The sequence below is a fragment of the Phragmites australis genome, chromosome 12 (assembly GCF_958298935.1).
Source record: "Phragmites australis chromosome 12, lpPhrAust1.1, whole genome shotgun sequence".
NCBI classification, from domain to species: Eukaryota; Viridiplantae; Streptophyta; class Magnoliopsida; order Poales; family Poaceae; genus Phragmites; species Phragmites australis.
Genome location: NC_084932.1, coordinates 23,256,697 through 23,268,826, shown reverse-complemented (window position 1 = coordinate 23,268,826; position 12,130 = coordinate 23,256,697). Strand labels below are relative to the sequence as shown.

Sequence of the window (12,130 nt, the reverse complement as noted above, 5' to 3'; positions counted from 1 at the left end):
GGGTATTGGGCTTGGGCCGCTCTAGCACCATGCCACAATGTGTCAGAGAGGAAAAGCCCAGGCCTAGCCAACGCCCAACACTCCGACAGGGAAACGATCCCCTTTCCAGAACGCCTCGACGCATAGGCATTGGGCGAGTTTCTTATTTTTATATTTTTTTAATTTAAAATATTAAATAAATAAACTCTTGTTATAAAGATTTGTAAAAATATATATCTACCGTCCTCTCATAGAGCAGTTAGACTCTTACCACTTTCTGAGAGAGCGGCAAACAATAGTCGTCGAAATTACTATTCATAACTCTCATTTCATCTCCTATATATTCTGTTCAAAATAGTAGTCTTCTGTTACTCTAAAAATTGTATTTTATAATCTATGTGTAACCTATTTTAATTGGATTCATAAAAAAAATCTGCGTAAAATTTAAACTAAAATTCTCCAAATAAGACTACCTTTATAAATTCTAATAATTACTAGGGTCTCAAATAAATTTTCAAAAATCATTAATATTCTTTTTATATGATGGACTAATTTTAAAAAAAACTCCATCTTGTGTGGTAAGGGCCCACGCTGCTACAGTGGCAGAGTCGGATTGTTTGTCGCCCTCTCAAGGGACGGTAAGAGCCTAGCCGTCCTATGAGAGAACGGTAGACGTCTATTTTAATAAATCTTTCTACTAGGAGTCTATTTATTTAATATTTTAAGTTAGAAAATATAAAAAAATATAAAAGCTCGGCATTGGGCATCTCTCTAAAAAAAAAGAGCCGGTTCAAAAGCATTTGCAAAAATTGTAGTCTTGGGTTTTGGATCGACCGAATGATAGAAAAAAAAACTTGCATTCATAGTTGAGTTAGAATTCATAGAACCAGAATCTAAACTGGGCTTGTGGGAAACAACCCAACAAACCACTTGGAGCCTGGTGATGGCATGTTGGAGGCGAAGCTGAAGGCTGAGCGGAAGAGAGGGTTTGTGACCCCTTCAGCCCTTAGCCGCTGCCGGCTCCAGAGGTATTCCATCCGGAGCCTGGCGACAGCGTGTCCCCGACTCAGTTCTTGATGCTGGATGTGGTACCGTTGGTATTAGGGTTGGTAGTGGCGGTGCAGGGTTGAGGGGTCGAGGATTTGCCCGGGATTTTGCCCCAAGCCTCCGAACCCTGCATCGTCCCTCGCCCGCTCCTTCTTCGGCCAGGTATTCTGCTTGCCTTTCGAGGTATTCCTCCTGGAAGGTCATGAGGGTGTGGTAGTCGTTGGTGTCATGGCCGCGTCCTTGTCCATACAGGATGCACCCGTGTGCCTTCGGGGGCGCCGGAGCTTAGAGTTGTCATCGGGGTCGCGACCGAAGGCGATGTGTCCTATGGCCAGTGGTCTCCCCAGGGGTTCCTTCCTCTTTGGGAGACCATCGGGACTGTCTGGTGAACCGGCTTTTGGAGCCGAAGTGATTTTGACTATACCTCACCGGATGAGGTGGGCTTGGGGTTTTCTGCGTGCGGTTGGTGTTGCGACGTTGGAGGCACTGGCGGGGTCCGCGTACCCTTGAGCCCTTCGTCTCCTTGGAACCCTCTTTCGCCTGAGGGGCCCAAGGAGGGCGCTGAGTGGACAGACTTTCTAAAGATGTTGGCTCGCTCGGGGTATCCCAGGTGTGGTCAAAGGGGACACCTGGGGACCATGCCCAGGTAGAAGCACTCCTGGGTTGGACTGCCCAGAACCATTGGAAGGCGGCCTGCTTGGTTGTTGCTTTGGCTGCATCCTCTCCTGAGGCGGTGAGGTCTTCGTCGCGCAGAGGCGGGAAGGCCTCCACGCCGTCTGGGGTTCCTATACTGACCTAGGGTTCTGAGTTGGCCAAGGTCGGAGGAACGCCGTCCCATACGGCAGCGGGACTGGAGCATGCATACGGTGCGTATGGCTGAGGCAACCATGCATAGGGTTGCATGCTCGCAAGGGTATGGTGGCTTTAGCCGATTCTCTGGTGGTTTTTCTGGTGGATTTCTACCTCTCTTAGCACTTCTGTGTTCTGGTCCCCACGGACGGTGCGTTGTTGGAGTCAGAGTTCGTCTTGCCGCAGCAAGTACGGCGAGAGTTTCTTCTAAGGAGGAGACTCAAGCTTGGAGATGAAGTTTGAGAGGAAGGAACACCACGAATATATTGATGATAGAAAAATGTGTCATTCTGGGAGGGGAGTATCACAACGTTCGTTGTAGTGTGTTTCTGTTTTTGCCGTTCTATTGGGTCCCTCCCCCTTCGACGAGGACCATTGCCTCCTATTTATAAGGCCATGCGTAGCTTAGCGTACAAGTTATCACAATGTACAAATATCCAGGATTCGGCTAAATTACTGAACCTTATCCCGGATAACTACCTTCTATCCTGTCGGAAGATAAATGTCCACCGTGGTAATTATTGTGGTGCCTACCCCCTGAAGGGGGCATGCCGATCGCCAATTGCGGCCCGGCGCCGCACTGTCAAGGGTGTCAAGATAGCCCTTATCACGCCAGGGTGCCAGAGTGGCGCCCATCAACCTAGGCCTTTAATGCCGGTCACTTCCTAGCAAGCAAAGCACGACCGGCGCTCCCCTTCCGGTAGATCTTCCCAGGGCCTGCTGACTCACCCTGCTGTTTTCGGGAAGGTGGCCTGATCATCCCGAGGCGAGGGCCTTGGGAGGCATAGAACAGGGAGGTGAAGACGTTGGGAAGCGGCACCTTGGAGGGCCGGGACTTCGGGAGGCCGTGTTTTGGAAGGCTTCAGGGGATTGAACCGGTGGAGCCAAGGGAAGGCTTCATAGGTGCGGAGGGGTACCGTGGAAGGATCTGATGATATCGGAAATCGAGCTTCTAGCAGAGGGTTCGGAGGGACCGAGATGGTGATCTTCAACCGTTATTCTCATGCTGGCTTATTTTTCCCCCAACATAATATTTTGTATGATATGGCTTGGAAAGCGAAACAGAAGGTTTTAGAGAAGAGGTTTGTCATATATAAGGACTCATACAATAACCTACCTTTATTGCTAGAGGTTATTTAGGGGAGGAACCTAGGCAACTGCATTGCTACCCATGACTTTGTCAACCAGGATGGAGATTGAGTCCTTTAGTAAGCATTCTGGTCGTTTGGTTGTATGATCAAGTCATTCCAATATTGCCAACCAGTGATGTGCGTTAACGGGACATTCCTCACAGGTAAATACAGGGGCAAATACTCACAACTATCGGGGTAGATGGTAAAACCAAGTTGTGGCTTTGGCTTTTGTGTTTGTCGAACGCGAGTCTACGTATAGTTAGTTGTGGTTCCTACAGTGGGTTAAGAGAGGTAATATTGGTAACAAGCCTAACATGTGTTTCCTCCATGATCGCCATGCAAGCTTGTTGAATGCTATGAACATATTGTAGAGTGGTGTGAGTGGGGTATTGCTATGGCCAAATTTGCATAGTTGTTGGTGCATGTGCCATCTTAGAGCAAGCTTCTACAGACAATTTAGGAGCAAGAGGTTGATGGATCTTTTTGAAAAGCTATGCAAACAGAACTAAATGAGGAAGTTTGATGCTCTATAGGAAGAGCTGGATAGACTAACTGGTAGCCATATGGAAGAAGCTTTGAAGAAGCCAGTTGTACCAAGAGAGGAGAAGCTTCAGGGCTTAGAGCCTTTACCACTTGAGCCACAGAGTGTGACGAGGAGGATGAAGGGTGGAAGGAGAGTTAAGTGTTTCTCTGACTGGATCAGACAAGTACCATTGGAGAAATGAGCACTCATTACGGACACTGATAGTTCACGTTATGGAATTATGACAACTAACCTAGCTGAGATTTATAATTGGGTAATGAAGGGGAATAGGTCACTATCATTGGTGGCAATTGCGGAGGGAGTCACTTGTGGAACATAGTGGTATCTCCGAGAGCATTACAGCAAAGCCGTGCTACATATGGGCAATCCGCAAAAGGGTGTACAAGGAGAAGATAACATGTTAGATGGAATAGAAGATCTGAAGGGCCAAAAGCATAGGGTTTTATATTGTTGGTAACCATCAGTAAATGTTCGAGGTGATGTTGTGTGACAAGGGTGGACTTGACATCGGAAGATAGGAAATTACAATAGAATGCAGGTTGTGGTCAGCGGACAACAAGTGCAAGTGCACCTGCAACAAGCCATCACTAATGCATTTTTCTTGCTCTCGTGTGCTAGCTTGTTGCGTGAAGGGCAACATAGAGACAAAATATTTTGTGTCGCCACACTACTACAAGGAAGCCATAGAAAGTACTTGATGCGGCGAGTTGCTTGGATGGCAGGCGGTAATGGACTAAAATGGCCCATCTTGGATTCCAGATCCAACACAGCAAGGTTGACACAAAGGGGCCACACAAGACTTAGCGTATCAGGAATGATATGGATGTTGCTGAGGGAGCACAAGCCCGCAAGGAGTGCCTAATATGTGGAGGTCCACATTCTAATGGGCAGTGCGATCAATATCCGGTGGATACTCTAGTGTCAGGCGAGCAGGTCAAGCATGTCTCGGTCCACAAGCCAAAGAAGAAGAAAAACCCTTCAAACGAGACTCAGATTTGAAGCACAGCGAAACTGTTTCCATATTGTATTACTAATTGGATGGTGCCCTAAGTTTATAATATTCATCAGACAATGTGTTGAACTCTTGTAATATTGGCACATTGTTATATTATGTAATATCAGACAACTGTAATATGTGTTATAATATTTGGACCATCTTGTAGTATTTGGATCATGTTGTGTTATGTATTATTCAGAGTATTGGACAACCTGAGTAAGTGGTGTGAATTTGGGATAGCATCAACCTCATGCTGCAGGTTGAAGATACGGTCTTGCAGGTGATGGATGTACTCCTGGATGTTCTATTCAATGGGAGGATCGACTCATCCCGTGTAGTGGTAGCTCACGTCATCGTTTGCCTCCTGCAAATATATAGAAATTAAAGACTAAAATATCCTAAATATGACACTGAACTTGTTGGCACTCTCACCCTTCCAAGAGGACATCAGAAGAATCGACGACCACCGTTAATGCTACCATCATACATCTTCACAATGCAGTCATATCCATGAGAGCACTTCGGCCACTCCTCTTTCAGAAGGTCGTAAGTCCCCAGATGATGGGGTGGTTGAAACTTATTCTTCTCCTGCAAAGGGAAGTCCTCGAGTGCCTCCTCGTACGCACTAGGACCAAAGTAACCCAGCCATATCACCGGTGCCCTCCCCACGCCAGTAGACCCTCTAATTCTCCCTCTCCTACCTCTAGAAGCCATTGTTTCATTGTGCCTACGGTTCGAACTATGCAAACCCTTATATACATGTACTATCACGAATTAATTATGATAACATTACCGTTAAGCCTTATGTATGATGCTTATTATAACATTTAATCATAATCCAATGATTAAAGAAATAGCCTTTTCAGAGGAAGGCTTTTCAGAATTACATGGCTTTTCAGAACTAGACTTCTCAAACGTAGCCTTTTTAGAAGTAGGCTTTTTCAGATGTAGCCTTTACAAACCTAGGCTTTTTAGATGTAGCCTTTTCAAAAGTAGCATTTTCATACTTAGGTTTTCAAGTGAAATCTCCATGGATTGAGTCCATGAACCAACACTGATTTTCTGTATAAATAGCAGTCCAGGAGGCAACTTGTCCAAACAAACTAAAGTCTTCTTCTCTTATCAAAATGGCTTCAGATCCTCACCCGAAGAAGTCAATGCTGGATCTTTTGCCTACTCGGCTAGGTACTCGCATATTGCAAAACTAAATCACAATTATCTGTCGTTTACCACTTACAAAATTTTCCTTCTTTGCTAGTATCCACCACCACTATGTGACTTCATATAGTGAATCGATATTGAGTAGAGTGAAGCGATATGTTCCTCCTTCACACACAACACCGGACGGTATGGAGACAATTCCATAAAATAGAAGTTGACGAGAAGAGAGAGGTGACTCGCATACCCTTATAGGAGGAAGAGCAGAAGAGAAGAGAGGAGCAGAACCGCCTCAAAGCGGACGCGCGTGAGGCAAATAGGGAGTGGAAGCGCGAGAGGGCACGTCAGGCTCGTGAAGCTGGACCTGAGGCGGCGAGAAAGGGAAAATACCTATGCTGCACTCAGCAGTGTCAGTAGTAGTTGACTAGTTTCAATTTCCTAAAACATGTTAGGATTAGAATCGGTACATATCTAAGTTACTTTCAGAATTATATGGTACATGTCAATATCATTGTTACTTTCTTTATATGACTTCTTTAAATTATCTAAGGCATGTTAGGTTTGTCATCGGTACATGTCTATAATAGAATGAAAAATGTACCAAACATACCACTATAGTTGTTAGAGTCAATGTATGGCCTATGGTGTTTCAGGCGGTTTACCATTTTAATATTATAGTATTTGTTTATTACATTAAATTTTACTTTGGATATGTCTCATTAACTACATGGTTATTCCCAAATTAAAAACTACTAAAAAAAATTAAAGATAGACCACCTGTTGGCACACCGGTTGCTGACCAATCTGTCAGCATTCAAATGCTACCAAGCCTCTTGGCTATCACCTGCTCGATAGACCTATCAGTGTCGTCTAGGTGGTCTGTCGTCACGTGGAGGTCTGTTCGACCACACATGCTTACCGACAGGCTTCCAAACCCACTGCCACATAGACTGTTGATACGCGAAATGTTGACAGGTACCTATTCTTACAATTTTGTTAATTTTGATATTATTTTTGCAATTTTCTAATAAAGTAATATTATTAAAAAAATCCAACGAATATCATATCATATTTCTTTGTAGCACATTGATATAGTAAATCAAACACTTAACAAGACCAAACCGTTAATCCGAGAACTAATTCACATCAGGGAAAACTCAATACCCCACCAGTGTGATAATCAAAACAAAGACAAACATGCAGAGAGTAACGTCGTCGCCTCCGCCATCTGCAGCGGCAGTCCCCAGCCGTAGCAGCAGCACAATCTATTAAAAAAAAACTCCAGTACAAAATACTCAACATCCAGCATAAGCAACAGAGGTATTCAGAGTGCCTGAACACTTTTGAGGTTTTCATTACACAGGGTTATTTGTTCAGTTTTATGTTTCAGGCCATCCAACAGAATGATTAACAGCAGGATCTCAACAGGAGAGACACATGCCCAGATGCTACAAGTTAACACAGGGGGACTCTGTTATCAATAGGCAGCTCACAGGACAAGTTGCAGATCATGATTGAAGCAAATTACAGAGTCCTATACAATGGAAGCACACCTACAAAGCTGGCTTGAACATAGCAGAACTTACACCGAACAAATGCTGACAAACAGGTGAAAAATATGCAACTGACAAGGAGCACACATCCTAAGAGACGGCCATGGTCTTAGTTGTCAACAACGAGCTTCCACCGCTTGTAGTTCACCATCACCTCACCCTTGATGCCAACGACCATAGCGTTCCAGTCATTCTCTGGGAACGGCGAGACCAGCTCGAACTCAAAGTTCCTCAGCAGGTGTGTCCAGATCGCCTTGATCTGGAGGTAGGCGAAGGGCTCGCCAAGGCAACCGTGCCTGCCGCCACCAAAGGAGATGTATGAGAAGGCACCTGCAGCCTTGTCCTCCTCCCTTCCAGGACTAAAGCGGTCAGGATCGTACGAGTCGGGATTCTTGTAGATGTGGGGCAGCCTGTTGGCGAAGGATGGGGATGTCGCGACAATGTGGCCCTTGGGGATGTCATATTCTTTGCCTTCCTTCGTTGTCACGGTGAAGTCATTGTGCGACTGGCGAAGCAACATGATTAGCGGCGGGTGAAGCCGGAGAGCCTCCTTAATGCACCGGTACAGGACATCCATCTCTGCCAAGATGTCATGGTCAATCTTGTCTCCATGCCTCTTCATGACCTCCTTCTGCTCCTCTATGGCCTCCACAAAGTACTGCTTGAACCGAAGGAGGTAGGCCCCGGTCCAGGTCGAGGTGATGGAACTAGTGTGCTGTCCAGCAAAAAGTGCCGCGATAAGTAGCCCGGTTACCTCACCCTCTGTGGTGGAGCGTCCATTCTTGTACTTGGAATCAATGAAGCACTGCAGCATGTCTTCCTCAGATTGTCCAGAGGCCTTGCGGGACTTGATGATGGTGGAGAAGATTTCTGCCAAACGTGCCCGTGCTCGATCACGGCGCCAATGTGCAGGGATTGGGAGGTAGGGGAATATGACACTGACTGGCTGCATCCCATTGTCAAGGTCATGGAAGAGTGCGGAAACATCGTCAAAGAGCTTTTCTCGCACCTCCCTTCCCAGCAAGCATCGGCTAGCTGTCAGTATGATGAGGTGCTCCAGCTCATACTTCAAATCCACAGTGCCGCTTTCTCCCCATTTCGAGAAATACTCCTGCAGGTAGGGTTGGATTTGGAGATGAGATTAATCGTTAAATTTATAAGCAAAAATATACCGTAATAGCAAAGTAAGACCACTAAAAAGTCTCGGACAGCAAATTGGATGTATCTTGACATGCTAATTAAATGCTAACATATTGTTAGTAACATGGATAAGAGCATTGAACATTAAGCCAAAATGTGCAGCAGCTGATAAAGAGAAATGCTCTGTATAATCATGAAAACTTTGGATTCATTGCTAATGCTGAAAGCAAGCATGAAAACAACTGAAAAAACCTATGCTGGTTGTACAGTAGTGCAAACGAAAAGATGTAGCAAACCTAGTTATGACTTATGAATAAGGGTGACTAGATGTTCAAGGTAGAAGGGAGTCAGTATAGTGAACTTGATTTTGTGAGGGAGATGAGATGATCGATGCACATGCTCTACAGTATGTGACCCTATTTTTTTCCTCAGCAACAAGTTTATATGGAGTCCTTCATTGCAGTTCTGAATGATGCTTAAGAGCCTAAAGTGCAGGACAAGGTCGCAAGAACATTGTTTATGTATGAAACAAAGCTTTTACCACCTTTGGTCCTTCACAACCAACTAGAAACACAGTATTTTGTAATATATCCTCTGGACTCATGAGGAAATATAATTGCAGCTCTCAATAATTTCACAAACTTAGCCATTTCTATAATTATGATTACTGATCAAACCAAAAGGACAAAAGTACAAGGCAAAGGAAAAAAATGTAATCAACAGTGTTTATGTTTCAGATTTTTTTTATCGAGAAGGGAGATACGATCACCAGCTCCTATTTGCAAAAATAAAAAACCATGTCCACGTTTCAGATTCCCTTGAGAATTAATAAATAGGTGTAACTCACTAAGATCAAGAAACTGACAGCATAGGAGCAGATCATCAGGACACGAAAAAGGCAACTTTAATAGACAAAACTAGCAAAGACATAATCTATGTGTAAGATTCATTCTAAAGAACTAACAAAGAGGCATAAAAACATTAAAGCAAAGGAAAAAAAGTGCCCCATTAGAATAAAGCACAGCATAACACGTTAGTCATACTGCAACTTTCTTCCCTCAAGGGGGGGGGGGGGGCAAAAAAGTCATGCTGTAACTTTCAGAAAGGGACTAGACTCATCGCTTGCACATTAATAACCCTGTAAGCCCAATACACAACAATATGTTGGACTCGACGAATTTGGACCGAATACAGAATGCAATGTTGATGTTGTTAGCAAAGGAACATATATATCTCAGATATTAAATGTTATTCATAGAAGAAAAAAAAGAAATTGTTGCTACCACAAGATACTGGTGACATAATAAACTGCTCCAGAAGCATCAAATCACCACATTTACATAAAATTGGTCAAAAAGTGGACATCTATACACTTAAAGTATGGACTTATGGTACTCTTGTGCAACTATAGTATTTCAAAACCCGCCCCCAGGTGTTGAATTTCCCCTAAAAAGTATCCACAGTTACAGATCCAGAAATCCATGTCAATCAAGAACAAGCATCTCACCTCACAGTAACTGAAGCAACACAGTAATCATAACATCATTCAGAATTTAAAAACAAATCAAGACAGATGAAGTAAATTCTTACCTCAGCCTCAGCAACCATCTGATCGACATAGCTGCGGAGCTTGTTAGCACGGAGCGCCTCGGTGAAGAAACGGAACTGCTCCTGCCTCACCGAATAGTCGACATCGAACACGACCCCGGGGCCGAACGTGGGCACGTTGAACCTGTACACCTCCTGCTGGCTCATCTCGGCCTCGTTGCCCTTGAAGAAGTGCGCCGACACCTCGGGACCGATCAGGAAGGTGATCTTGCGGCTGAGGATGGGGACGGTGAATACGCCGCCGAGGCGCGCGTACTCCTCCCGGATCATCGGGATGGGGCCGCGCATGAACCGGACCAGGCCGCCCACCACAGGAGCCGCGGCAATGTTTGGCGGCAGCCGCTTGCCGCGGGAGCCCGACCGCAGGAGGAGCTTGATGAAGGCGATGGTGGCCACCAGCAGCGCCGCGCCGGCGATGAGCCTCTGCCGGTTGCCCGCGAGATCCATCATTTCCCCCCTAGTTCACGACAATTCGCATCTCCAAGGATCAGCAGATCATCATATCACAAGCAAGATGGCAGCTTGGATGGGCGGGGAACAAATGGAAAATGCAAACTTCTCAGATCTCACCTTTGGTTCCTTCGCCTGGCAGGAGGGGGGTCGGCGCGCGCGCCGGCGGGGCTGTGTGTGTAGTGGAACGGGAGTGGGATTATATAAGCGCCGCTACACCGGTGGGACAGGAAGAAAGATTCCGAGGTTAACAATGGAGAAGAGCTGGAGAGGAGAGCTGCCGGCTGCGGATGGGGAGAGAGAGGGACGCACGCAGGCGCAGCTAGCTGGAGAGCTCCTGGGTCCCACCTGGCCGTGACACATGCTCACGCACGCGTGGACAGGTCGTGTGGCGGACGACGATTGTGCCAGGGATCCTTTGTGGCCGAGGCTTCTCGAGCGGATGTGGACCGGTGGTCAGCTGCGACGAAGGATGGCTGGCATTTTCAGGTGTCGAGCTATTTCAGTCGGGCGGAAAAAAAGAAGATCAGGAGCTATTTCATGGTAGAGCATATGTGTAGTCACTCCTCGTGGTAAGAAGCTATTTCATGGTAGAGCATACTTATTGGAGCTCGAAAACTAAATTCCTCGTTGTTGATTCCATCTCAGGTGATGGTTTTGTAACCGTTTTCATGTCTTCTTCCTCCTCCGCTTTCACGTCTTTTTCCTCCTCCGCTTTGACGATAGAGCGAATGCTCAGTTGGTAAGTTTAAAGGAGCGAACTAACGAGTCGGTGTTCGATTCCCAGCTCTCGCATTTTTTACCACATGTGCTTCAAGGTGAAATCAGTTTTCATATAATCTCCTATGAAGATCAGAGTAGTGACAAAAATTAAAACTTTTTTAAAAAAAACCTCCCTACCTTGCCTGTAGACCTGCACATAAATAGTCAGATAGTGGAGTAGCGTGCGACTAAACTGGATCATCTTTAACGATAGGATAGGTGATCACATATAGCGCTCGTACTAGTCCTGCTCCGTTTCAATAATCGGAGGCTGGTACCAAGGAAGATGGTACAAATGGTGATGGTCTTTCATTTTTCCTTTTTTATGCTATCGTGTTGGTTTTCTTTGATAGTTGTGCCTTTTCCTTTAAAATTGGGGCATTGGAAAATTATATATAACTTTGCAAGTTTCAGACTGGATATAACTAGCATGAATCTATAAAAAACTAAAACAGTTATTTTATGTAAAAGAAAAGGAATTGATGAAAAGACCAAAAAAGACAAGTTTTTTTTTGTGCAGAAATTCTCACAACATCTAGACTTCAATTAGGATGAACCCTTTTGAAGACCACATGAACATCTCCAGCATCCAAAACAAAAAGCATTTTTTTTCAAAAAGACTGGACCACTCCCAACTCAAGTTGCATTTGTTGGATCTGCCACTCTGCCATTATGCCTTTGGAGGAATCTGTGCCCATCCATTTAAAGAGATAAACTACTCTGTCCGATGGACTATTTATAGACTCAATCTTTTTTTTACTAATTTTTTCATAAAATATATCATTTATAGCTACAAAACCTATATATAGTGAAATTATTTTAAATTGTAAATCTAATTATATAATTTTATATATTAAACATTCTTATAATTTGATTCGATATTAATCAAAGTACATACCGTTTGATTTTT

General features: G+C 44.8%; 1 protein-coding gene across 1 annotated transcript; it reads right to left on the bottom strand.

The window, feature by feature from the left end:
- Window positions 1-7,156: 7,156 nt before the first annotated feature.
- Window positions 7,157-10,815, bottom strand: LOC133886705 (obtusifoliol 14-alpha demethylase-like). Its single transcript, XM_062326495.1, has 3 exons — window positions 10,579-10,815; window positions 9,991-10,465; window positions 7,157-8,371 (listed from the first exon to the last, which is right to left on the bottom strand). Exons 2-3 carry the CDS (start codon window positions 10,456-10,458, stop codon window positions 7,370-7,372), a joined length of 1,470 nt encoding a protein of 489 aa, XP_062182479.1. The 5' UTR covers window positions 10,459-10,465; window positions 10,579-10,815; the 3' UTR covers window positions 7,157-7,369.
- Window positions 10,816-12,130: the final 1,315 nt, after the last annotated feature.